Consider the following 27,597-nt stretch of genomic DNA (forward strand, 5'->3'; position numbering starts at 1 on the left):
CCACTCAGCTTTGTCTTGGAAAAGCAAGTCCTGTGGAGACACGGCACCCCTGAGAGAATTGAGTCTGACAACGGTACCCATTTCAAGAACAGCCTTATCAACACCTGGGCCAGAGAACATGGTATCGAATGGATATATCATATTCCCTATCATGCTCCAGCCGCCGGCAAAGTTGAACGGTGCAACAGACTCCTTAAGACTACCCTAAAGGCACTTGGTGGGGGAACATTTAGAAACGGGAAATTAACCTGGCAAAAGCAACCTGGATGGTCAACACCCGGGGGTCTGTCAATCGAGCTGGCCCTGCTCAGTCAGAACCCTTACACGCAGTAGATGGAGATAAGGTCCCTGTAGTACAGATGAAAGGTATTTTAGGGAAAACTGTTTGGATTAATCCCACCTCAGGCAAAGACCAACCCATTTGTGGGATTGTCTTTGCTCAAGGACCTGGTTACACTTGGTGGGTAATGCAGAAAGATGGGGAGACCCGCTGTGTACCACAGGGAAACTTGGTCTTAAGAGAGAACTGGGTGTAAGATTTCATGGTGTGCAGATGGAAATAGAATAAGGGGTGGATAATGTCCTGGGTTGTAAGATAAGCTTGCATTCTATTTGCCATCTGTTGAAGGCAAACCGGTTGGACAGGTTTTTGTTATCTCTCTCAGAGACAATGGTTTGCCCCGTAGAGGCAATGGTTTGTTTATACACCATTGACTGATTCAATGCAGGGCTGGTAAATGTAACACCGTGAGGGGTCCCACCCAGAGGGGGAAGCCAAGCACTCTATTATTGTTTATAGGGGTAGCTTTTTGGGGAGAGGAGGCAGCTCTCTGGGCGGGACTCCGAGAGAAGCGGCTCGCTCTCTCTCTTTGCGGGATTCCCGGAGAAGCAGCTCTCTTCGGCGGCACTCGCAGCGAAGCAGCCGGCGCGCGTTGAGGCGACGGCAGTGGAGCTCAGAGGCAACCCCGGCACAGAGGAAGACCGGCCCCACTGCCACCAGATCTTCAGAGGAAAACTATACCCTTCTAAAGATCACCACTTCAGTTGCAATTCATCAACCATTGCAAGGGAAGCAATTGTCCCAGCAGAACTGATACTGGCACCCCGACTCCTCAGGTTCTGGACTTTTTCACTGGTTTTGTTTGTACCGATTGCATTTGCCTTTTTAAATTGTTGTCTAGTTTTCTCCTAGTAAAGAATTGTTACTCCCATTCCCATATCTTTGCCTGAGAGCCTTTTAATTTAAAGATCCTGGTAATTCAGAGGGAGGGGGGTTTGCCGTTCTCCATTGCACAGGAGGCTTTGCCCTCTTTCACAGACTCCTGTCTTGTCGAACCAAGACAGTGACCTCACAGGGTCAGTGTGACATCACAGAGATGTCAGTGTGATGTCACAGAGATGTCCATGTGACATCGCAGAGATTTGTGTGACATCTCAGGAAGTTCTGTGACATCACAGAAATACCCATGTGACATCACAGGAAGGCTGTGTAATATCACCCTGCTGTTTTAAATGCATTAAACTTCTTTTAAGTTTTCGTTGCCTCCGAAGATTTATATATTTCTTCTAGAGTTCTCATGCACTGTTCATGTAAATAATAATTGTTGTGCATTTTTCTTTATAAGAAGGGAGAATAAGTTAGAGAAGTAGCAATTTCATCCTCCAATCCAGTGCCACTTTGTAAATTTCATATATTATAGAAATAAAAAAAAAAGTTATGTCCTTTTACTCTTTTAATCTTAATATGAGTGCGTGAGTTATTTTGTGTCCCTGTGCAACAGTTTAACATCAGAGGGAGCTGTGTGAGGTCATAGAGATGTGACATCACAGGGGCTGTGTGACATCTCTGGGGCTGTGTGAGCTCACTGGCGAGGTCACTCTGCCCCATTCCCCTCCCAGTTCCCCCAGACAAGTCCAACGCTGCTCGTGCACAGCGGGGTCCCCTGTCCCCCCGGGTCCCCCTGCCCCCGGCGCCGCAGCCTCCCCCAGAGGATGTTCCACGAGATCGACCCCAGAGCCTGACATGGGGACAGGGGCTGGAGCCATGGGGGGTGGGACAGGGGGACAGGGACCCCCCGGCAGCATCCCCGTGTCCCCCAGGGCCAGAGCCTGGGCCAGGGCTCCTTCACCCTGTCACCAACGAGGGCTTGGGAGCACTGAAAAAAACCCCAGGAAAAAACAGATTTAATATTAAAGTGACAGCAGCACAAAGTTCCTTGGCAAGAGTCACTCTGCTCCTGACTGGGCACTTCAGGCATAGCAAGGAAACAAAGCAACAACAAAACCAAACAAAATCCAGGCAATCAAACCAGAAATTAACTCAGAACTGTGTGTGTGTGTGTGTGTGTGTGTGTGTGTATGTGACAGAAGGGCAGTGAGAGCAAGGATAAAGGGAATATGGCCTAAAAGCTTAACAGAGATCCAATTTAACAGGACTTAAAACTTACATCTAAACCTTGAATGACAGTTTCACAGCCACAATTTAGCAAAAGAGAAGGGCTTAACAGGATTTAACCTAACTTATAACCTACAACTTAGCAATTTAACAGAGGAATAACATTTAACAGTATTTAATTCAGTCTATAACTTATATTAAACATAACAACTTAGCAAAAGAACAACTCCTAGAAGCATTTAACTTAACTTAGACCTTGTAATTTAACCTCACTTACAGGCCTGACTGGCTCAGCTATCCAAGGCACTCAGACCCCTCCAGGAGCAGCATTCCTGCCACATTTGCCCAGCACAGGCACTCCTGTGTGCACACAGACACAGAGAGTCAGTGCAAGGCACCTATGAGAAATTCCCCTGAGCAAAGGGAAATGCTCCCTGCGGATGCTTTGGCATCTCCCCAGCGGGGAAGGGTTGAGCCTGGAGGAGTGGGGGGATCGGCCCAGGCTCCCTCGTTGTTGGGGATCCCCGAGTGCAGCAAACGGGAGAGTTCCCGGCTCGGAGAGGCCCCACTCAGAGGGAGTCGCTGGCCCAGGAGAGCTCCAAGGGCTCCTTTTGGAGCGCTGTTTGTAGGGCCCCAAGAGAGGGGCTGCAGTCCCAGCCATGTTTCATCCTGGCCACACTTGGCATCAGCAGCTTTCTTTGGCAGGGTGAGAACAGGGATGTTGTGCCACTGAGGGAACACAAACAGTTCCCAGGGCTGCTCCTAAAGCAGCCAGGAGCTGGCTGGGCAGCAGCAGTGCCTGGAGCAGAGCGTGTTTGTGCTGAGCTCCAGAGGAGCTGAGCCCAGGGGCTGCTGGCCAAGGCTGAGGCCAGCGAGCATTTCTCAGCTGGCAGGGCAGCCTGAGAAGGGGAGGGGGGAATGCACCAGCACAGGAACCATGGAACCAAGGGGCCATTGTGACACTGTGGGGCACCATGGAACCAAGGGACCATTGTGACACTGTGGGGCACCAAGGAACCAAGGGACCATTGTGACACTGTGGGACCAAGGGGCCATTGTGACACTGTGGGGCCTGTGAGACCAAGGGACCATTGTGACACTGTGGGGCCTGTGAGACCAAGGGACCTTTGTGACACTGTGAGACCAAGGGACCATTGTGACACTGTGGGGCTCCATGGAACCAAGAGTCCATTGTGACACTGTGTGATTCCATGGAATGTCGGGATCACTGAGACACTGAGAGGCCCCATCAAACCAAGGGTACACTGTGACACTGTGCGGCCTCATGGAACTGTGGAGACCATTATGACTCTTTGGGGTGTCATGGGACCAAGGAACCATTGTGACACTGAGAGGCCCCATGGAGCCAAAGTTCCATTGTGACATTGCAAGGCCTCATGGAATCATGGAGACACCATTAAGAGACTTCACAGCCTCATGGAAGCAAGGGGCTATTGTGACACTGTGGGGCACCATGGAACCAAGGATTCCATTGTGACACTGAGGGAACTCATGGGATCATGGAAACCATTGGGACACTACGAGGCCCCATGGAATAAGCAAAGCATTGTGACACTGTGATGTGGCTGCAACTCTCTGGCCACAGAGCTGCAGGCACAACTTTCCCAGGCATCATCCTGGGGAAGGCTGTGAGAAGCTCAGAGAAAAGATTGAGAAACAATTCTTATCTTTCCTTGCTGTACCTGCTGTTGCGAACATGCGGAATGTGTTATGGAGATTTGTTACCAAAGGGTGATTTCTTAAATGGCCAGTGGTGCTGTTGTTTGCATTCAATGACCAATCTGGTCTGCATGCATCGGACTGTCTGTAAGCACGATGAGTTTTTCTTAATAAGTATAGTATAGTATAGTATAGTATAGTATAGTATAGTATAGTATGATTAAGCGATTGATCAGCTTTCTGGAATCATGGAGTCAATGCTAACTATCACCACGATGGGGATATTATGCTACAATACTGTGAGGCCTCATGGCACCAGTGAGACCATTGTGACCCTGGAGGTCCCCACAGAACCAAGAGGACCATTGTGACACTGTGGGGCCTCGTGAAATCAAGAGGCTTTTGTGGCACTGCAGGGCTGCAGGGAACCAAAGGTCCATTGTGACACTGCAGGGCCTCATGTCATCAGTGTTCCATTGTGACCCTGTGGAGCCAAAGGAGACCATTGTGACATCGCAAGCCCCCAGGGTCCAAAGGTCCATTGTGACATTGTGGGCCTCGTGGAGCAGAGGAGTCACCTGTCATTGTGGGGCCTCAAGGAACCATGGAGACCACTGTGACACTTGAGGGTCCCATGGAACCAAGGGAACATGGGACAGGTCTGGCTGGTTTGGCCTCCAGGGGCTGCCTAAAAGCTGATCTTGGCATTTTGAGGGTCTCTTCTCATCTGCTATTGAAGCACTGGGTCTCGGGGCTTTCCTTCCAATGGAAAAGAACTGTCCTTCTCCTCCAGGCGTCCATGGCCAGAATTCAGATTTCACCTCTGTTTCCTTATATCCAGGGATTGTTCCCATGGGAATATTGCCAGGATATATCTGGCTGGCAGTCATTTCATAAGGGTCACTGCTTATCTGTCCATGAAAGACTGGGGAAGGCTGCATGCTTTCCCTCCTATGGGAAAGAACTGTCCTGCTTCTCCAGGTGCCCATGGGCAAAATTTGGATTCTGTCTCCAAAATTCCCTATATCCAAAGGCTGCCTCCAGACAAAATCTGCCATTCCTGCCAAGTCTGGCTGGCCTTGGCCTAGTGAGGCTCTCACCTGACCCCCAAGCACTGGGGCTCTGTGCTTTTCTTCCTATGGAAAAGAACTGTCCTTCTCCTGCAGGTGGTAATGGCCAGAATTGGGATTTCACCTTCAAGTGCTGATTGTGACAGACTGGAGGCGAATGTTGGCTGGAAACATTTCATGTGTGAGGGAGGAAAGGGCAAGTCCAGCCTTGCCCTGCCCTGGAACCCCCTCTGCCCTGGAACCCCAATCCCCCCAGAGCCTCTATCCCAGCCCAGCAGTGTCTGCCAGTCCCTGGCACAGCACAGGCAATGCTGCACAGCCACCCCTGGAGCCCCAGCCCAGCTCCTGAGTGACCAAATGACCCCAAGTCCCACCTGGGGAAAGGGCCCAGGAAGACCAAGGGGTATTTAAAGCTGACCACAAGACAAGCACACATCTTGACCCTACCTCCTCTTGGAATTTCTGTCTGAACATTGCTGGAATCCAGGAGTTGGTAGCTGTGCATGTGCCTCTCTAAATATTTTTTGTCTTTCTCTCTTTCTGTCTTCTTGTTCTAATTCCATCCACTTGCAAATTTTGATTAACTTAATGCCGCGCTCCCGCCCCGGTTCCCTTTGTCTCAGCCCCGGCTAGCTCTTTTCTGGGGCGAGAGTGGGCGATGGAGGCACCCTCCGCCGCTCCCTGCTGGGGTTTGGAGAGTGCCTTTGTGGGTTCTGGGCAGCGCTAGCAAGCCTCGCGGTGGTAAATGAAGAGCGGATCCTGCTGGGGGCTAAGTCCGAGTTTATTGTAGCCCAACGGGGCCAAATGTCCTAGAACGATGCCAGCCAACAGGAACAAGCACAAGGTGCTTGCACTGGCTTATAAACTGTAAGGGAGGGGTATCCAACGACCAATGGGGATAGGGATAGGGGGTGGCTCCGGGATGGGGGGATATGATGGGGTCCAATGGGGGAAGGATATGGGGGGAGCCCCAGGTCCTCGCCCAATCACCCGGTGCCCTGAGTAGAAGCTTCTGGATGGATGGGAAGGGGCACTGAGTGATAGACAAGGCACCCGGGGGGGGGGTAAAATGCCTCTTTCAGGGTGATGGATAGATACTGGGAAGGCGGGAAGGGAGGACAAGGCGGGAAAACTGGGGATAAACCAAGTTGCACACGGGGGTACAAAGGAATAAACCAATACATAATACAGGGATAATAAAACATCCAAATAACGCAACTCCACAACTTAAAATAGAACAATGTTAGTGTTTGTGAAGTTAAATGGGCCAAGATACTGCTTTGACAAGTGCTTTTGTTCTTTGAATGTCATATTAAATTTTACCAAAGTTTATCTGATTTTCTAAAGCTCCCAGCAAAGCCTGTTTTGTTGTTTGCAGCTCCCAAGAATCTCTTGTTGGTATTTCTCCAGGGAGTCCAACTCAGAGGACACAAATTATTGTAATTCTTTTTGAATGTTTCCGTGAGTTTTTTAGTGGATGGGTGTCAGGGCTTGTGTGTCCTGCTTGGCACAGTCCAGGCAGGGCTTTCACAGCCCCATCCCACATTCCATTTCCCAGCTGGAGCCGCTGGTGCCTCTGAGTTCTGCTGCCCCAGCCCCAGGGACGCTCTCCTTGTCTGCTCATTCCCCCAGGGTCTCTGGGCAGGGATGGCCTCAGTGGGGGCTGCTGACATCCTCAGACACTTGGAGGCTGCTGCTGAATTTTACTGCTCCAGAGGCTTCTTCAGCCTTCAGCTCTTCAGTTCAGGAATTCAGTGCCCCAGGGCTCATTAACATTCAGAATATTTGAACAAGCCAAGCCTCTGGGAATAATGTAAGTTTTCAAATATTTTCTGGTTGATTAGACAGATTTCAGAAGCCAATTCAAAGTGAATATACTATACTTAAAAAGACCATGATAAGAGATTTTTCAGGTCCTGTTTAGTTTTTTTTTCTGTTAATACAATGATAGTTGCCATCTCCAACTGACACTGAATCCAAGTACCTTCCCATGCAGTTTGAATAGATATGAAAATCAAGACCCTTTGTGGCTGACAATCCATCAGACACTGTCCCTACGCCCACCCCACCATTTCCCCCATTCCAGCCCTGGCACTCAGAGCAGCCTTGTGCAAATCTGAGCTCCCTCCAGCCCAGGCTGCACCTGCAGCTTTCAGCTCCTGGGCTCCAACTCCCACCTGCTTTCCTTGGAGAAAGAGCTGCCCGAGACACAGAGGGATGTTCATTTATTGCCAGCCAACAAAGCCAAGGGAAGGCACAGCTCCATCAAATGCAAAAGTCATTCCTCTGCTGGATATTAAATCCACTTTGCACAGCAGACAGTCTCAGAACAATGGAAAACACCTTCTGTGCCCAGCACTGATCCCAAGGTCCCCCCAAACCCTCCCTGCCCCGATTCTGCCCAGATTTGCTCTTTGCACACACCCGAGTCACAGGCTGAAGTGAGGAGCTCCCTCCATGCCCAGAGGGAGGAAAAGAGGGAAAGTGGATGAAGAGCTCTCCTGTGCAGAGACAAGGTCCAAGTGCCCCTGCAGTGGGAACCACAACTCATCAGGTTTGTGTCCTTTGGGCTCAGGGATGGTGACACTCAGAGGCACAGAAAGGTTTTTTTGGCAGAAAACACAAGTTGAACATTGGAACAGTTTAATAACCATCACAGCTATTCCCTCAGCTCTCTGTGATGTCCCAGCAGCAGCTGACATGTCTCCCATCCCCAAGGGATTTCTGTACAGAGACAGTTTTAGACAAAGACATACCAAAAAGTAATTTTGTGATGGATGAAAATACAATTACGATGTTGAGTAATATGATATTTATTTGAACTTCTGAAAGAGTGAACAACTCCCTGAACTCATAGCATGAAGCCTGTGAATTGAGAGGCACTTGAATGACCAGAGGGCACCTAGATGAGGAAATCTGGGAGCACCAGGAAGGACATAGATCCAGTTGGTTTAGTGAAGAGATGTCCTTACACATGTCAATTTCAACAGGATACTGGAAAATCCTGAAGGAAGAGGGAGGTGATATAATAAATTGAATATTGGTGATGAAAATAGAAGACAAGATCAGTATTTCTCCTCATGCAATCAGTACACTTACAGGAAATTCCTGTTCCTGGTGGGAAAACTTTGCCATTTCTTAACCATTCTCAAGTGACCCAGATAAAAAAAAAAAAATAACCATGTATACTATGAAATGTACAAGTACTAACATCTGTGCTCCTTTCCATACAGACATCAGCTGTGTGCCCATGAACAGGCAGTGCCATTTGTGCCCTGAGGTGTCGAGCTGGGATTGGATCTCTCAGAGAGGAGCTGAGGGAGAGCAGAGCACCTTGCAAGCTGCAGGTCCCTGCCAGCCCCCAGGGCTCCTGTGCCATCAACATCTGCTCTGCTCCAGTCTGGAACAGGGCCCAGCACGGTGCCGGGACCATCAGAGAGCTGAGGTGTGTGCTGGAATTCCATGCCCTCCCCATGGCGCAGCAGCCCTGCATTTCCCTGCTCCAGCCTTGGTCTCCAGCACAGCCATGGAGGCTCTTTGGGCTCCTGAGTGTTCCTGCAGCCCCCAAGGGCAGCTGAGCTCTGCCTTGGGCACAGGCAGCCCTGGCCAGCGCAGGCCATGCTCAGCAATTCCTTGTCTGTGCCTGGCCTTGCTGCCAGCCCCGGCAGCGGCTGCGTGGCCCCTCTGTGGCCCTGTGCTGGCCCAGCCATGGTGCCACAGCCCCTGTGCAGCCCAGCCCAGGACAGGAGCATTGCGGCTGGGAACGGCCCCTGTGCCGTGGGGCCCTGGGCAGCCTTGGGGCTCTGTGCCCCATGGCCTCCCTGCTGGGCAGCCTCTGCCAGCTCCTGCCGAGCCCGTGGCACCTGTGGGGCTGCACAGACAGCCCTGCCCGGGCTCTGCCGGCCTCGGGGCCAGCAGAGAGGCGGCCAGGGCTGGCCATGGCCGGGAACAGGCCCTGAGCCCCGCAGGAGGATGGAGCTGGGCCACAGCCAAACTCAGCCCAGGGCAGAGCTGGGCTCAGCAGCCAGGGCTGCCCAGGGCTGGCACAGACAGAGGCTGGCGCTGACAAATGTCCTGGGCCCCTCCCTGCTCTGTCCGTGCCCCAAGGGCACAGAGCAGCCTCCTCTCTCGGGCTCTTGCCTGTTTTCAATGCCTGCCCAGGTGCTGGCCCTGCCCCACAAGGCCTGGGCTGAGTCCTGCCCCTGCCCGCTCAGCCAGGCTGAGATGGACACTGATGGTTTCTGTGCCAGGCTCTCCCAGCCCAGCCCAGCTCCCTGCCAGCTCTGCCAGCTGCCCTGAGCTCTGGGCAGCACCAAGGGCCTCTCCCCAGCACAGCCCAGCCGGCTCTGGCCCCACAGCTCTGCTCAGCCCAGGCTGCTCTGGGCACTGCCCCACGGCCTCAGCCCCTGCCAAGGGCACAGCAGCAGCTGCAGCTCAGCCAGGACTCAGCCCCACCATGGGGGAAGGGGCTTGGCCAAGGCCAAAGGAGCTCCCTGGCTGCCCTGCTCCCCTCTGCCTGAGGTGCTGAGAGCTCTGCAGCCCCTGCTGCCATCCCATCTGCCCAGGCCAGCACAAGAGCCCCGGCCCTGGGGCCCTCCAGAGCTGCTCCTGCTCCAGGCCCAGGGCCCATCCCAGAGCTGGGGCAGCCACAGAGCTGTGCCCATTTCTGCTCATTGCTGCTCTGATGGGGATGCATCCTTAGCCACTTGGGGGTTACTGATGAATTTTCCTACTCCAAAGGCCTCTGCTTTTTTGAGCTCTTCTGTTCAGGAATTCCGTGAAAAAGGCCCATAAATATATGTTATAAACACCTGAAGAAGAAAAACCTATGGGAAAATTCATGTCCTCAATTCATCTGTGGTGAATTAGACAGATTTCTGGAGTTTATTCAAAGTGAATATACTATATTTAAAACAATGCAGAAAGAATTGTTTTGTCCTGTTAAGTTTTCTTTTCCAATTTATCAATTGATATCTGCAATGTCCAATTGATATTTATCCCCAGCACCTTCTAATACAGTCTAAAAATATATGGAACCAAGGGGCCACTGCTGCTCCTCAGGGACTTGTAGAATTAAGGGAACATGTTTGACATCATGGTGGCCCTTGGGACCGAGAGGCCATTGTGGCACTGTGGGACCAAGGAGAGCATTGCTACCCTGCCAGACATCATGAAACCAAGGATCCACTGTGACATTGCACGGCCTTGGGGGACCACGGTGACATTGTGACACTGCAGGGCCCAAAGATCCAAGGGACTTTGTGACACCAAGGGGTCCCATGGAACCAAAGGGACATTGTGACACTGGGAGGCCTCATGGAATCATGGAGACCATTGGGACACTCTGGGGCCTCATTAACCCTGGTGACACCAAGTTGGCTGGGAGTGCTGATGTGCTGGAGGGTCGAGTGCTCTGCACAGGGCCGTGGACAGGCTGGATCCAGGGCCCAAATCCAACAAGGTGAGGTTTAACAAGTCCCAGTGCCGGGTCCTGTACTTTGGCCACAACAACCCCTGCAGCGTTACAGACTGGGGACAGAGTGTCTGGACAGCAGCCAGGCAGAAAGGGACCTGCAAAGACTGATGGACAGCAGGCTGGCCATGAGCCAGCTGTGTGCCCAGGTGCCAAGAAGGGCAATGGCTCCTGGCCTGGATCAGGAATGGTGTGGCCAGCAGGAGCAGGGCAGTGATTCTTCCCCTGTGCTGGGCACTGGTTGGGAAGCACCTCGAGCGCTGTGTCCAGTTCTGGGCCGCCCAATTTACGAAGAACATGGAGGGGCTCGAGCATGTCCAGAGAAAGGCAACAAGGCTGGTGAGGGATCTGGAGCACAAGTGCTGTGAGGAGTGGCTGAAGGAGCTGGGGTTGTTGATCCTGGAGAAGAGGAGGCTCAGGGAAGACAAGGTGGTGTCAGGGCACAGGTTGGACTCGATGATCTCCAAGGTCTTTTCCAGCCTTGCTGATTCTGGGATTCTCTGAAAACACCCTTGGAGCAGTTGCAGGAGAAGCCCTGGGCCTCCTCTTCAGAAGCTCCAGCAGCCCAGGTCCCTCAGCTTCTCCTCACAGCCCCAAAGCCCATCCTGTCAGTCCTGCAGAGCCTTTGCAGCTCCTCCTCACTGCCCAGAACCGGGAGCCCCACAGCCAGACACAGCAGCCCAGATGTGCCCCCCTGGCTTTGGGTGCCTCTGGCAAGGGAACAGCACCAGGCACTGCAGGAGCCTGCAGACAATTCCTGCAGCACTTGTGGGATGATCCTGCTCCCCAAGAGATGTTCCCATGGTGCCAAGTCAGGAACTGCAATGGGGAGTGGGGACAGAGAGGAAAGGGAAAACAGGGATGGGCTGTGTGCAGGGGAGGGAACAGGGTTGGGAAAGAGGAAGAAATTTTTATCAGGAAGAGTAAAAAAAGCAAAGGGGAAACTAAGGAAATGCTCAGGGCAGTTTGGGGGTGGCTGCCAGGCAACCCTGGCTCTGAGCAGCAGCGTCTGCAGTGGGACAGGAAACTCTCAGCTGATGGGAACAAACTTTCTGGCTGTCTGCAGAGGCCAGGACAAAGCTGAGTGGTTTCCCTGGTGTCCCCCAGCCCTTCCTGGCCCCAGGGGCTGATGGCATTTGTGCTCCCTCAGGTTCATGTCCCCACACCAACAGCATGGGGGTGCTCCTGCCTGCTGTGTGCAATGCAAACAGGGGCTGCTGAGCCAGTGCTGCCGTGTCTGCGCCTGCAAGGATATGGCACCTCTGTGAGCTGGGGAGAGGCCAGGGCTGCAGAGGGGGGATGCTGTTGGCAGCTCCATGAGGACGCTCTGGGACGCTGCCCTGTGCTGTGCAGTGCACTGGGGATGGATCAGCCCCTGCTCTGCTGCTCCTTCCCGTCTCCCCCAGGGCCCTTGCAGAGCACCAGCCGTGCTGTTTGCCCCCAGCCTGCCCATGGCCAGCCTGGGGCTGCTCACGGGGGTTTTCTGTGCTGAGCATTGGCCTGGCCGTGTTCCTGAGAGAGCCTGGGCAAGGAGCCTGGAGCCCCCAGGCCCTGGCCTGAGGCGTCAGCGCTGCCCCAGCAGTGCCCATGGCCTGTCCCTGCTGCAGCCCCGGCACTGCCACCCCCAGGACTGTGCCCGGCCCCGAGAGCACTCAGGCCCTGCAGCAACACCAGGGCCACCAGGGCAGCGGGGCAGGGCCACGGGAGCAGCACTGGCAGCACCAAGTGCTGCTGCTCCTGGGCACAGCTGCTGTGCCAGCCCTGATCTGCCCCAGCTCTGCACACAGACATTGCTGCTGCAGCTCCAGAGAAGGCAACCAAAGGGCATCTCTGCAGAAAACTCTGCTGGGAGATCCTTTAGATACTTTAAAGCCACCAAGAGTACAGCCCATCATTGACACAGTCTGTGGCCACAGGGAACATGGAGAGAAACAAAATGAGAAATGGCACAGAAAAATTCATTTATTGTGGATAATATGAAAAAAAGTAAAACAAAGAATAAGAACCTGCAAAATGAAACCAAAAAGAAATATTAAAGACAACTTTTATTACAAATATTTGCAGAATTTGGCCTGGAGTTTAATGTTCCTGAAAGCATCCAGTCATCAGTTTCCACACTGCAGCCTTGAGCTCCTGGTTCCTCAGGCTGTAGATGAGGGGGTTCAGGGCTGGAGGCACCACGGAGTACAGGACTGACAGGGCCAGATCCAGGGATCGGGAGGAGATGGAGGGGGGCTTCAGATGAGCAAATATGGACGTGCTGACAAACAGGGAGACCACGGCCAGGTGAGGGAGGCAGGTGGAAAAGGCTTTGTGCCGTCCCTGCTCAGAGGGGATCCTCAGCACAGCCCTGAAGATCTGCACATAGGAGAAAACAATGAACACAAAACAACCAAGTCCTACACAGGCACTTAGAGCAAGAAGCGAAAGGGCCCTGACTTTGGAATGTATACATGAAAGCTTGAGGATCTGTGGGATTTCACAGAAGAACTGGCTCAGGGCATTGCCATGGCACAGGGGCAGGGAAAATGTATTGGCTGTGTGCAGCAGAGCAGTGAGAAAGGCACTGGCCCAGGCAGCTGCTACCATGTGGGCACAAGCTCTGCTGCCCAGGAGGGTCCCGTAGTGCAGGGGTTTGCAGATGGACACGTAGCGGTCGTAGCACATGATGGTCAGGAGGTAGAACTCTGCTGAGATGAAGAACATGAAGAAAAAGAGCTGTGAAGCACATCCTGTGTATGAGATGTTCCTGGTGCCCCAGAGGGAATTGTGCATGGCTTTGGGGACAGTGGTGCAGATGGAGCCCAGGTCGCTGAGGGCCAGGTTGAGCAGGAAGAAGAACATGGGCGTGTGCAGGTAGTGGCCGCAGGCTACGGCGCTGATGATGAGGCCGTTGCCCAGGAGGGCAGCCAGGGAGATGCCCAGGAAGAGGCAGAAGTGCAGGAGCTGCAGCTGCCGCGTGTCTGCCAGTGCCAGCAGGAGGAAGTGGCTGATGGAGCTGCTGTTGGACATTTGCTGTGGCTGCACATGGGCACCTGTTCATGGAAAAAGGGACAGTGAAGAATTAGAGGCGATGCCTGTAACCAAAATCAAAGCCATTTCCCATACCCCCTCCCCTGGAACACACATAGACAGTATTTTGTGTTCTACAATTCTGGGGTTTTCTTCATGAACACCCTTATATCAGCCCTGGTGTTCCTGGAAATCAGAAATCCTCAGCATTTCTGGTGCACTCAGGGAGAAATTAATAAGTTCTGTGCGGCAAAGTGATGAGAGGAGAGTGAGGGGATATGCTCTGACATTCTGACCTCTTTAGAATTACTCTGGGCTTTAACCTTTCTCTGGGTTAGGATGATCAGCTTCCCACATTTTCCCTAAAAAACCCCCAGGTACAGCTGAGAGCAGATGGATCCACCACAGCCCAGCTCCACATTTGTAGCCAAGGACTCACATTGCTCATTTCACCAACCCAGAAGCATTTTCAGTCTTAGAACACCTCTGCCTTTCCCCATCAATCTTATAACTTAGAGATGCTCTAAGACATGTTTGCACCCTGGATTGAAGCTCCCAGCTTGGACTGAAATCCCAGGCACATTTCCAAGTGTCCTTCTGATGGCACTGGATGAAGGGAGGTGCAGCTCCTTCCCTGGCTGCACTGCCAGCACTGCCCAGAGCCGGGCACTGGGGACAGCTGTGTCACCCTGAGCCAGCTGTGCCCCTGCCAGAGCCCCCAGTGCCGGGCAGCTGCTCCCAGCCCTGTGCTCTGCAGAGGGAACTGGGCCCGGGGCTGCAGAGCTGCCCCACGGCTCTGCTGCAGCTCTGCCTGCACAGGAGGGGCTGCACGCCTTGGAGCCCCGGCCCTGAGGGCAGAGGCTTGGCTGGGGCACAGGAGGGAGGGGGCTTGTGCAGAGGGAGGGGCTGCACTGGAGGGGCTCCTCTGGACATCTCTAAACTCTCCCTGCCTCAGCATTTCTGGGTTTTCTTTTCTCTCCTTCCCTGATCTTCTCTCTGCTTCCTGGAGATTTTCCTCCTGCAGGTGTTTCCCTGTGCCTGATCTCTCCCTGCCAGCACTCCCAGACCCCAAATATCTGTGCACTCTCCTTGGCCTGACAGAACCCTGCCTGTTTGCAGGGCACTGGCTGGGGGCAGGCTCTGTTTGCAGCTTGGAGAAAGGACAGCTCAGACTGAGCCTGATGGATCCAGCAAAGGTGTTGCTGCTGCTGTCCACGGGCAGAGAGGCTGAAAGTACATTACGGATCTCCTGTGAACCTACTGATCACTAAAAGCAAAAATTTGGATGCCTCAGGCACTTGCCAAATTTAATTGTTAATAATTCATAATAAATCTTTAATATTTATCCCCCTAACCCAGACATTCTCCAATATTAGGAAACTGAATACGAAGTCATCGGAAATTTCCTCAGTTTTATCAAAATCCCTTTCTTGGAAATATTATATGTCAGATCAGAAGCCCTCAGCATGTCAGAGCGTCATGATCATTTCACCTGCCCTGCCCCAGAAATACTCAGAGTTGTACTCACAGGGTCTGTGGGCATTGGGATGTTCCAGCTTTAGGAGATCACTGCAGGAGCTGCAGCTGCATTGTCCTGCAGCCAGAGGTTCCTGTGCCAAGGGCTGGCAGTGATTCTGCCCCAGGCACTTCTCAGCCCCTTCCCAGCCCTGACTGATTGAAGCTCTCTGTGCCTCTGTGCTGTGCCCGGGCTGGCTGCAGGCAGTGCCCCAGCCCTGCTGGGCTGGCAGAAGACCTGCTCAGCAAGAGAAATGTGCTTTTGAAGCTCTGCTTGGTTACCAGGATCACCCTCTGTGCCAGGAGCCCGGCCCAGCTCAGCAGCACAGACACAGTACAAGGACTTTAATGAGCCTCTGGGGCTTTGTGCTCAGGCCCTGAACATCAGGCCCTGAGAGGGAGCTGCAGAAACCTCTCCAGAACTCCAAGTCAGAATCCAACTCCAAAGTTTCTTGGACTTTTAATGGGTCCCACTGAGGGACACGACTGAGAAAGTGTCCCCAGGCCCCAGGCAGAGCAGAGAACTGGAGGCACTGATGCCAGGTGGGGACAAAGAGAAGCCAAGTCTTGGTGCCCTGGGGCACCGCAGGGTCTGTGCCACCAAGGGCTGTGAGGAGACACCTTGTCCTGAGGCCCTGGGGCCTCCTGGCACAGCCCCAGCCAGGCTGGGCACTGTCAGCCCCTGGTTCTGCCCTCAGCATCCCCCCCTAGCCCACATCCCAGTGGCCTCAAGGATCTGCTGGAAGGAGTCCCTGGGGAGCCTTGGTCAGGAATGGCCCTGGGGGCTCCTTCATGCTTACAGGGACTGCAGGTTTTTCAAAGGACTTTGGCTTTTGCTTTTGCCTTGCAGTCTCTGAGAGCTTTGTGCAATCATGGCTTCCAAGTATCTGCTGTAATTAGTCCCTGGAGAGGCTTTGTCAGTAACAACACTCAGTGGGGCTCATTAATGCTTCAAGGTACTCAGTTCTTTTAAGGTACTTGGTGTTTCACTTTTGTTACAGACTTTGTGAGAAGTTTGTGGAATCATGGCCCCAATTATCTGCTTTAATGAGTCCTGTGAGAGCTTTGTACTGACACTCAGTGGGGTTCATTAATACTCTGAGATACTCAACTTTTGTGAGGGTCTTTGAATTCTTCTTCCAAAACTGAGAGGTTTTTGTGCCATTTTGAGTGTCTGAGAGGTTTTTGTGCCATCCTGGCCTCCAGTTCACTCCTCCAAGGAGTCCATCAGGAACCGTTGTTGGGGATGGATCTCAGTGGGTCCCATTAATACCTCGAGAAACTTTGGGGTTTTTTTCTGACTTTTGCCTCCTGGAAAGGTTTGTGCAATCTCCTCTCGGGCCCTGAGGTTCCAGGGCTCAGCTCCAAATGCACCACGGGATTCATTAGGATCCAGCAAGTCCTGACAAACCATGGCTGTGCCTCGATTTCCCTCTTGTCTGGGGAAGTTCATCAGGAAGATTTCTATGGTGGTTTCCGTTTGCCTATTTGATATTTCTTGGTCAACGCATCAATTAGTGTGGTGGGTTCAGTGTTGGCTAATTACCAGTGCACTCACTAGAATATACTTACTCATTTCCTGCTGTGAGATAGGATTAGGAGAAAGGAAAAGTGGGCTCAAAACTTTAAAAGAGTGTAAAGAAAAGTTTATTAACAGTAACTAAATGAAAGAGTAATAAGAATATGAACAAAACTTTCAGATCACATCCCCTCTCCATACAACCTGACAATGTAGAGACAAAACCTGAAATTTTCAAGTCAGTTTACCACCTCTAGAATATTCTAATCTTTCTTCAGTTCACATCAGGAGAGAAGTACCTCTTGTTAATGTTATGGAGAATTCTCCACAAGAAAACATTTATCTCATGGCTTTTCATTTCCATGAATAGCCACTGCCTGGAAAAATCTTCAATTGTGAAGTCCCTCCCATGTTTTCACAGCTTTTCCCACAGCTGTGTTTAGCGGCCATGCCAACTTATGGGGTATTAGTTTCAAGATGAGCTGTTTAAGAGCAAAGGATCTCTTCATCTATTTATGAAATCATCTTCATCTCTGGGAACAGACGCCTTCTTTTCTCCCTGAGGGCACAGGGTCTCATCACTCTTCTCTCTTTCAATGTTCAGACTTCTCATGAGATCACAGCTACTTCAACATTTCCCTACTTTAGCATGGAGGCCTTTGCTGAAACAAGTCATCTCCTCATACTTTTCAATGCCTTATAGGGAAAAAGATTGTCTGATGTATCAATGACATCCTTCTCCACAGCTTTAGCAGAGGATTTCAGCCCTAAGATCAAGGCATCTCCTCATCCCTCCCATCTGGGACTCAACTTCCTCTTCCCCGCCCTCGGTGTGTTCATGTTGCTCCTCTGTGTGCCTGCCCTGTGTCCTTTTCTCTCACTGGAGGGAGGATGGCAGCAGTGGCAGAGTCAAAATCTCCCCCTGGGTCTACAGATGGCTATTTGACTCCGGCTGGGCTTGATGTCCAATTCTTATTTTGGCCATGCTTCCTGGACATGAGGACCAGTTGTTTTCCATAGGAATGAAGGAACAGAGTCCCACTGTTTTAGGGGCAAATGAGAAGTGACCACCTAAGGACAAGGCCAGCCAGAGCTGCCAGATTTTGTTCTTAGAGATACCCTTGAATATAGGAAATTTTTTAGGCAGAGTGTCAGTTTTGGCAATGGGCATCTGAAAAGACAGACAGTTCTTTTCCATACAGAGGAGAGCACGGAGCTGCAGTTCTCCAGGAGCTGATGAGAAGCAGCCCTTGACATCCCAACATCAGCCAGACCTGTCAGGTGGCCCCTGGGAGGCCAAGCCAGCCAGACCTGGTCCATGTTCCCTTGCTTCCATGGGGCCCCACAGTGTCCCAATGGACCCTTGCTTCCAGGAGGCCCTGAGGTGTCACAATGCCCCCTTGGTGACACCAGGCCCTGAAGGGTCGGAATGGTCTCCATGGTTCCATCAGGCCCCACAGAGTCATAATGGTCTCTGGGTCCATGAAGCCCCGCGGTGTCACCATGGCCCCTTGGTTCCATGGGCTCCAGTGGTGCCACAATGATCCCCTTGGTTCCATGAGGTGCCCACAGTGTCACCGTGATCTCCATGGGAAGGAAAGCACCGAGCCCCAGTGTGGCAGGGGCAGCCAGCAGAGGCCAAGGCCAGCCAGACTTGACGGTACTGACAGATTTTGCCTGGGAACAAACCTTGGATATAGGGAATTTTAGAGGTGGGATCACAGTTTCAGATATGGACACCTGGAGAAGTACAGGTTTTTCCGTGGGAAGGAAAGCCCAGAGCCAAAGTGTTTCAAAGGCAGAAGAAGAAAGAGGTGGCTTCTGGGAGGCTGAGACAGCCAGACATGATCTTCATGGCAGCTTTTGTCATGGAGGAATCCTTGCATACACAGAATTTGGGAGGAGGAATCTCAATTTTGACAACAGTCACCTTGAGAAGAAGGACAGTTATTTCCACTGGAGGGAAAGCACCAAGCCCCAGTGTTTCAAAAGCAGATGACAGGCAGCTCCCAAGAGGCCAAGGGCACCCAGACCTGTCTGTCCTGGCAGCTTTCACTTGGGAGCAATCCTTGGATGTACAGAGTTTTGGAGGAGGAATCCCAGTTTTGGCCATGACCCATGGAGGAGAAGGAGAGTTCTCTCCCATAGGAAGGAAATCCCAGAGCCCCAGTGCTCCAGGGCAGGTGAGAAGCAGCCCTGGACATGCCAAGGTGGTCAGGTGGTCCCCAGGAGGCCCAGCCAGCCAGACCTGGTCCGTGTTCCCTTGGTTTGGTGGTGACGCCTTGAGAGGCTGCCTAGAACAGAGCTAGGCAGTGTTAAAGGAATAAAGCAGGTATTTATTAAAGGCCTTCAAGGGATACACCTTGGGCAGTACAAGAGCCTGGCCCTGGCTCCATCCTAGATGGAATCCAGGTCACGAGTTTTCACTGGGGCAAACAGGGAGATTTGGTCTGGCAGGATGTGTAAAACAATCTCCTGTAATATCTACCTGTTCTCACAGAGAGCACTTGGCTGCAGGGACACATTCCCATCGTTCCTGCCCAGGTTTCAGGATTCAAACACTGCTGTCCTTCCCAGGAGCTGTTCCTTCAGCTCCCTCGGGAGGGCCTTTTGGCCCATGGACCCACACTCTGGCTCCATTATTAGCACTGCTGGATCCAAACCCTTTATCTCCACCAACAGCAGTGATTTGAGGTGGATCTCCTTTTTTCCCAATTGTTTTAAACACTGACAATATCAATAACTGTGCTACCCTGTCATGGGTTTGAATAATCCAATCTTGTTCAGTATTCTTTAACCAAATTACTTCATTTTCTCCTTGATAATCTGCATCAGTTCCTCCTCCCATGGCATGAGCACTTTGCAAGGCCAAGCTCCAGTGAGCAGTTACCAAACCAAAGTGTCCTGGAGGAATCTGGATTCCTGATCCTGTATTTTTAACTCTCCTTTGCTTCTGATTTATCCTGACTAATTCCAGTGGATGAAGGTCCAGCCCTGCAGCCTCTGGGCTGGCCCTGCCAGGGCCATCACACCCAGAACAATTTCCCAGGCAGTCCCAGTCTCACTGCCCAGGGCTGTATTTGCACACTGGGAGCAGCCGTGCACAGTCAGGGGGTTTCCATTTCCCCAGGGGCCATTGTTAAGGGCATGGAGCACATCTGGAGATGGGTTCTCCATGGGGACAGGTTCCCAGCACTCATTCTTTAACTGCTCTTTTTACAAACCCTTCACCAGTTCAACCAATCCTGCAGCTTGTGGATTGTCTGGTACATGAAAACCCAGCACTCCTAATCACTGTATTTCTCATGTAACCCACAAAGCATTCCACACCACAGTATCAGCAAGCCCTATAAAAATAGCCAATTTCATGCATTCCTCTGGTATTTATCGTACACAATCTTGCAGAGTTTACCACTGACATTTGGGTCTTGGCCAGTCCTTTTCTGTAGGGGATTCAGTATCACAGTGGGCAGCCAAAGCTGACAAATTAGTATTGTCAGCATTATTTCACATTATCAATTTTTTATTATGTCAAAAAAAAGGATCATGTTATATTTTTATATAACTGCTATTATTAATAATAATTATATTTCACTTGCACAAATGAACCTGTATCCCCAAATCCAACCAGAAACACCTGAATTCACCCAAATCCACCAAAGTTTCCCCTTCTATGACACCGTGAGAGAGAAATCCGAGCAGGAGTCCTGGAATTTTGGGAACAATCCTGAAATTCCAGGAAAAAAAAAGCCAAAATTCTTGGAAGAACCCCAAATCCAGCCTCAATTATCTCTAAAATCCACACTATAACCACCCAAAGCTTCCCCTTCTGGGACAAACCCATGATGAGAACAGAATCCTGGGGAAAATACCCAAATTCTGGGAAAAATCCTGACATTCTGGGGAAAAAAATCCCAAAATGCAGTTGAGAACCCACCCAAAATCCCATGGAAAACACCCAAATCCAGCCAGGAACCCCCCAGAATTCACACTGAATCTACCAAAGCTTCCCCTTCTACCCCATAGTGATACCCAAATCCAGGGAAAAGTCCACAGATCCTTGAGAAAACAGGACATTTTGGGGAAAAAACCCAAAATCCTGTGAAGAAACATAAATCCAGCCAGTCCACCCCCAGTCCCCTGGGAAGGACTCCAAATCGCTGTTGGAACCTCCCCAATTCCTCTGAATTCCCCCAAAATTTCTCTGAAATTCCCCAAATTCCTTCTAGGACTTCCCCAGATCCCTCAATAACGTCCCAAGTTGCTTTTGGAACTGCCCCAAATCCTTTCTGGAACCTCCCCAAATACCTCGGAAAATCCCTTGGAAAACCCCAAAATCCCTCTTGAAACTCTCCCAGATCCCCTCAGAATTCCCCCAGACCCCTCAGAAAGCCCCAAATCCCCTCTGGAACCTCTCCCAGATGCCCCCAAAATCCTCGGGAACAACCCCAAACCCCCCCGAGCCGTCCCCAGCTCCCCCCGGACTGATCCCAAATCCCCCCGGAGCCAGCCCAGGTCCCCTCTGGAAGCTCCCCGAGTCCCTCGGGAAGCCGCAGATCCCCGGGAGCCGCCGGGCAGCGCCGGGAAAGCCCAAAGCCCCGCGGCAGTGCCGCATCCCGGCCGGAGCTGCCCCGGGAGCCCCGCGGGGCCGGGGCCGGGGCCGGGATGCGCCGTCCCAGCGGATCCAGCGCGCCCGGCCGGGCTCGGCCAGCGCGGCCCAGGGCAGGGAGCGCTGGTGGGGCGGGAGCGGGAGCGGAGCGCGAACGGGACCAGCGCAGAGCCAAGGGGGGAGAGGCCCCGGCCCCACAGAGAGCGGGGCCGGAGCGCGGGGCCGGGCGGGGATGGCTCGGCGATTGTTCCGGGCGATTCGGGCACTCGCAGCGATCTCTGCGGGATTCTTGGGCTGCTCCTGGGAGGTTTGGCTGGGATTTTGAGGGAAGTTTTCCTGGGGATTTTTTGGGTGGATTTCCTCGCACTTCGGGTGGGATGTGATAGGACTTGGGGGCATTTTTGGGGAATTTGAGAGGGGCTTGGTGGGATTTTGGTGCGAATTTTTGAGTGGATTTGGTGTGGATTTTGGGGGGGTTTTGGGGAAATTTTGGTGGGATATTTTGGGTGATTTGGTGGGATTTTTTTGTGTGGATTTTGTGTGATTGGGGAACTTTTGGGGGCATTTTTGTACAGTTTTTTTCTGTGTGGATTCTGTGGGATTTTCATGGGAATTTAGTGGGACTTTTTGAGGGATTTTTCTGTGGGATTTCTGGGGATTTTGAGGGCAATTTTTTATGGGGATTTTGAGGGATTTCTATGAGCCTTGGGGTGATTTTTGTGAGGAGTTTTGGGGTGAGTTTTGTGGGCTTTTGGGTGGAATTTTTGTGGAGATTTTCCTGGGATTTTGTGTGGATTTTCTGGCATTTTCGAGGATTCTATGGTGGAATTTTTATGTGATTTTAATGGTATTTTTGGTGGGATTTTTTGTGAGGCTTTTGAGTGATTTTTATTGGATTTTGGTGGGGTTTTGGGGGTATTTTTTGGGAGATTTTTGCTGAATTTTGGGTAGTTTTTTGGGGGATTTTATGGGATTTTGGTGATATTTTTGTGGGGGATTTTGGGGAGATTTTTGTGAGGTTTTTTTAATTATTAATATTTCGGTGGGGTATTTTTTTGTGTTTTTTTTTCAGGATTTTGTTGGGATTTTGGTGTTTTCTCTTGGGATTTTGGGCAGATTTTGTGTTGCGTATCCAGAGTGACTTTGGGCAGCTCTGGGGCAGCTTTTGGGGTTTGTCTCCCGGTTCCCCCAGCTGTGGCAAAGCCCCGAAGCACATCCTGTTCCTGCCCAGCTCCCTGAGCAGCCCCAGGAGCTGATGCTCCCCCTGCTCCTCAGCCAGGGAGATCTGGGGCAATCCCGGCATTCCGGCATTCCGGCCGGGCTTTGGGGCACTGCGGGATTTTGGGGCTTGGGGGGTGAGAGGCTGAGGGGGCTTGGGGCTGGATTTTTTTTGGACAATATTGGAATTTTGGGGGGGAATGTCTGGATTTTTAGGAGGAAATTTCTGAGTTTTTTGAGGAAAATAACAAATTTGAGTGGGAGGAAATTCTGGACTTCTTAGGGAGGAAATGTTTGGAGTTTTGGTGGGAAATTTCTGGATTTTTGGGGATGAATTTCTGGATTTTTTAGGGGGGAATTTCTGAATTTTTTTGGTGGGGGAGTTTCTGGTTTTTTGGGGAGGGATTTTTGGATTTTTTTGAGGGGGAATTTCTGGATTTTTTGGGAATGTTTCTGTATTGTTTGGAAATTATTCCGGATGGGGAACAGGGTTGGGTTTGGATTTGGGGAGAAATGTTTCTGGATTTTCTGGGTAAATTTCCTAGTTTTTTGAGAATATTTCAGGAGTTTTTTGAGGAACATTTCTGGATTTCTTTGGGGAACATTTCTGAATTTTTGGGGGAAATGTTTAGGATTTTTTTTTTTTTTTTGAGCATTTCTTGATTTTGGGGGATATTCCCGGGTGTCTGGGGAACATTCCTGGGTGTCTGGGGAACATTCCTGGGTGTCTGGGGAAGGTTCCCGGGTGTCTGGGGAACATTCCCGGGTGTCTGGGGAAGGTTCCCGGGTGTCTGGGGAAGGTTCCCGGGTGTCTGGGGAAGGTTCCCGGGTGTTCCGGGCTCTCCTGGCCCCGTTCCCATCCCAGGTTCCCGGGGTTCCAGGAGCTGCGCTGGTGCCCGGGCGCCGCGACATCGCCTCGCTGCAGTTGGACACCGAGGTGCAGGCGGGCGCCGCCCGCGAGGCCCTGCAGGGCTCCAGCATCACCCAGAGCCACCCATGGAGATCTCCTTCCCCAAAAGTGACCCAGAACACCCCAAACCCCACCAAAATAACCCCGAACCCCCAAAAAACGGGCCTGAAATACCCCTAAAAAACTGCCTCAAACCCACCACTAAATAACCAAAATCTGCCCCCAAACACCCCAAATCCCTCCAAACCACCCTGTAATCTCAGAGGAATGCCTTGAAATCCCTCCAAACCACCCTGAAATTCTTCAAAGCTGCACCTGAATGCCATAAATCTGCCCCAAAACACCTCAAATGCCTTCAAGCTGCCCCAAAATCCCGTAGAAACACCCTGCAGTCCCTCCAGACCACCTAAAAATCCCATAGAAATACCCTGAAATCCCTCAAAGCACCCCAAAATCCCATAGAAACCCCTGAAATCCCATAAAAGTGCTCCCAAATCCCATAGAAACACCCAAAAATCCCTCAAAGCCACCCCTAAACACCCTAAATCCCATAAACCTGCACCCAAATCCCATAGACCTCCCGCCAAATCCCAAGAAAATACTCCAAAATCTCAGAAAACTGCCCCAAAAATGGTCCTGACCCTGCCCCAAACCCCCTGCACGCCCCCACTCCCCCAGGTAAGTTCAGCTCAGCCCAGACCAAATCCTCCCTTTTTTATCCTAAATCCTTTTTTGTCCTACATCCTCCTTTTCTATCCCAAATTCTCATTTTTTTTTATTCCAAATCCTCCTTTTTTAACCCCAAAATCACTTTTAATCCCTAATGTCTTTTTGACCCTAAATCCTTCTTTTCCCAACCTAAATCCTCCTTTTCCCATGACAAATTCTCCTTTTTTCTCCCCACATCCTTTGTCTGTCCACAAATCCCTTTTCCAATACCAAAATCTCTCTTTTCCACCCCAATTCCCCGCCTCGTTCCCCTTTCCACATCCCAAATCCCCTTTTCCCATCCCAAATCCTTCCCTGTCCACCATAAATCCCCTTTTCCCACGCAGGATCTTTCCCCATCCTGAATCCCCCAATTCCCACCCATTCCCCTTTTTTTCCCGGTGTTGTACCCAGGGTCTTTCTGCAGACATTGCACCTGGAGCTGCCCCAAATAACCCCAAACAAACCCCAAATAACCCCAAACAAACCCCAAAAAACCCCAAACAAACCCCAAATAACCCCAAACAAACCCCACTGTGTCCCCCAGGACTGGAGTGGATATGGGGGGGTCATGACCCGAAACTTTGGGGACTGGGAGGATTGATCCTAAAATTTGGGGTTTAGGGGGGTTTGACACCTTGGGGTTTGGGAGTTTTTGACCCCAAACTTTGGGAACTGGGGGAGTTCAACACCCCAGGCTTTGGGATTTTGCGGTTTTTTTCCCATGATTTGGGGATCAGGGGGTTTCACCCCCAAACGTTGGGATCAGGGTGATTGGACAACGCAGGTGTTTCAACCCCCAGGATTTGGGGTTTGGGGGTTTAGAGCCAAAAATTTGGAAACTGGGGGGATTGACCAACTGATTTTGGGGGATTTAACCCCAAAGTGGGGGAGATCAGGGGTATTTGACACCCCAGGGTTTGGGATTGAGGAGGTTGACCCCAAAGTTTGGGAATTGAGGGGTTTCACCCCAAACTTTGGAGAGGAGGAGGGTTGGACAACCCAGGTATTTCAAACCCCAGGAGTCGGGGATTGGGGGTTTTAACCCCAAACTTTGGGGGCTGGGGGTGTTTGACACATCAGGATTTGGGATTTGGTGGTATTTGACCCCAGACTTTGGGAATTGGGGGTGTTGGACACTCCAAATATTTTGAAACCCAGGATTTCGGGTCAGGAGGGTTTAACACCAACGTTTGGGATTTTGGGAGTGTTTGACACCCCAGGATCTGGGATTTGGGGGGTTTGATCCTAAAATTTGGGGTTTGGGGCAGGGGGGAGGTTGACATCCCAGAGTTTGGGTTTGGGGGTGTTTGACCTCTCCCCTCCCAGTGTTGGGATTTGGGGTGTTTGACCCCAATGTTTGACCCCCCGGGTTTGGGGTCGGGGTTGGGATAGGAGCCATTCCCTGGAAACAACGGTGGGATCGGGATCGAGAACAGGAACGGGAATGGGATCGGGATCCGGAGTGGGAGTGTAATGGGGTTGGGAATGAGATCGGGATCGGGAACTGGCCCGGGAAGGGGAACAGAAATGGGAATGGGATCGGGAACAGGATCAGTGAACGGGATTGGGATCGGGAAGGGGAGAGACCCTGACTCAATAATGGAGCCCACCCCCAGGGAGCGATCCTGCCCCAGTCCCGGAATGGACCCATCCCCTCAATCCCGGACCCCTCCCCAATCCCAGCCCCTCCGCAGCCGCTGACCGGACCCTCCCTCAATCCCAGCCCGCCCCAATCCGGATCGGAGCCATTCCCGGACCGGACCCTTCAATCCCTTCTTGGGGCGGCTCCTGCCGCTTCCAGCCCATTTTTGGGACTTCCAAGCGGCTCCGGGGACCCTCCCCATTTTGGGGTGTTGGGGTGGCCCCAAGGCCGCCCCGGGGGCCGAGGGGGGATGGAAACCCCCAAACCCGGGGGGCTCCTGGGGGTCCCCAGTTCCTCCCGGCCCCGCCCCGAAGCAGATCCTGGCCAATCAGAGCGCGCGGCGTTGATGACGATTCAGTTCCCAGGCAGAACTCGGCGCTGGTCCCGCCTGGCGATTTTCAGCCAATCAGCGCCCGGGACGGCTCTGACTCATCAGTTGCCAGGCAGAGCCCAGCGCCTCTCGCAGCGCCAGCCAATCTAAACATACAATGGAACACACCTGAGTAAAACAATTCATACTACAGATATACTAAACACGAAACCAAACACCACTATAATGTCTCATACAATTTAACCAAACAATTAAACTTTAATAGCACCCTTAAACACTCTAAAAAAATTAAAATGGTTTTAAGAAATATAATTGCAGATGGGTGGTTTTATATGAATATTAGTTTTTGGATTGTTTTGGGCCAGCTGTTTTTTAAAAAAAGGATTTTTGTAAGAATTTAATCAGCTTAGAATGAGCCACTCGAAAAACAGAACTGACTGAAAATGAAGGGGAAAGAAATCAGTAACTCTGAAAGTTTTATTTGCTATCAAATACATCCCACCACACCAAACTGGGATCCCACTTCTCCCAATGTCCTCCCAACCCCATCTCACCCTGGCAGCTGTGGCACAGGGCACGCTGGGATTTGCCCCTGCAGCTACCCAGTGTGTCCAGAGAGACTGCAAGGAGACAGTGACCTCTGTCAGCGGAACCCTCTGAGTGGGACAACCACTGCTGGGGTGGCTGTGCCAGCTCCTCCATGAACCTCCAGCCCTGGGAACCTGGAGCAAGTGGAAACCGCAACTTGGCCAATACGGCCTGTGCCTGAAGCAAATGGAAAGAGAACTGGGGTGGGAAAAATCACGGTTGTTTATTTACAGAAGAACAGCAATGAAAACACAGAACACATTTAGATTTGTAGGAATATTTGTAATAACAACAATTTATAGAATGTATATACCTAAGAACATATCTAACAACAATATCTGAAATATATTTACAGAAGACAAAACAAAGCCCGAAAACCTATATGCCAAAGGCAACAACAAACTGTAAAAACTATGTACAAAAGGGTGCCATCTCTGTCCGGGATCTCCATCAGTCAGGAACAAAAGCAGGTGCCATGGTCACTGCAGTCAGTCACAGAGGGCTCTTCCGTGTGTCCCCAGGCTGGCACAGCGGGACTCTGCTGCCAGAGCTGAGGCTGGCTGGGTCTGGGGGCTGGGCCCCAGGCACTGGCATGGGGCTTGTGTGGCCCAAAGCAAGCACAGGACAGGCTGGGCATGGCCACCAGAACCCAAGGCACTGGGTACCACGTGCCTGAGCAGGGACCAGCCAGCCCAGCCCCGCCCCAGCCTGGCTGCAGGGAACACACTGTGCCTGTGGGGACCACATGCCTGTCGTGCTGCTGGCATCGCTCTTCATCCCAGGACCATGGCCTCCTCTTCATCTTTTTCATCAATGTCCATGTCCTTGCTGTACTCTACCATGTCCACGTCCATCTGCTCTTCCACATCCACATCCACCTCCATCTCTTCCTCTCCAGTCTGTTCTCCATCCACTTCCATCTCC

At 51.8% G+C, this 27,597-nt stretch overlaps 2 protein-coding genes across 2 annotated transcripts in view; both read right to left on the reverse strand.

The window, feature by feature from the left end:
- Positions 1 to 27,597, reverse strand: part of LOC144248742 (uncharacterized) — a 162,039-nt gene that overhangs the window by 122,333 nt on the left and 12,109 nt on the right. The window lies entirely within an intron of this gene.
- Positions 12,698 to 13,462, reverse strand: LOC144248739 (olfactory receptor 14J1-like). Its single transcript, XM_077790734.1, has one exon. The coding sequence runs from the start codon at positions 13,460 to 13,462 to the stop codon at positions 12,698 to 12,700; it is 765 nt and encodes a 254-aa protein (XP_077646860.1).

This window comes from Lonchura striata, unplaced genomic scaffold, assembly GCF_046129695.1.
Source record: "Lonchura striata isolate bLonStr1 unplaced genomic scaffold, bLonStr1.mat Scaffold_82, whole genome shotgun sequence".
In the NCBI taxonomy this organism is placed as follows: Eukaryota; Metazoa; Chordata; class Aves; order Passeriformes; family Estrildidae; genus Lonchura; species Lonchura striata.

Excerpts from the sequence above, each read along its gene's own strand:
- LOC144248739 (XM_077790734.1), bottom strand. The coding sequence starts at position 13,462 with ATGTTCTTCTTCCTGCTCAACCTGGCCCTCAGCGACCTGGGCTCCATC.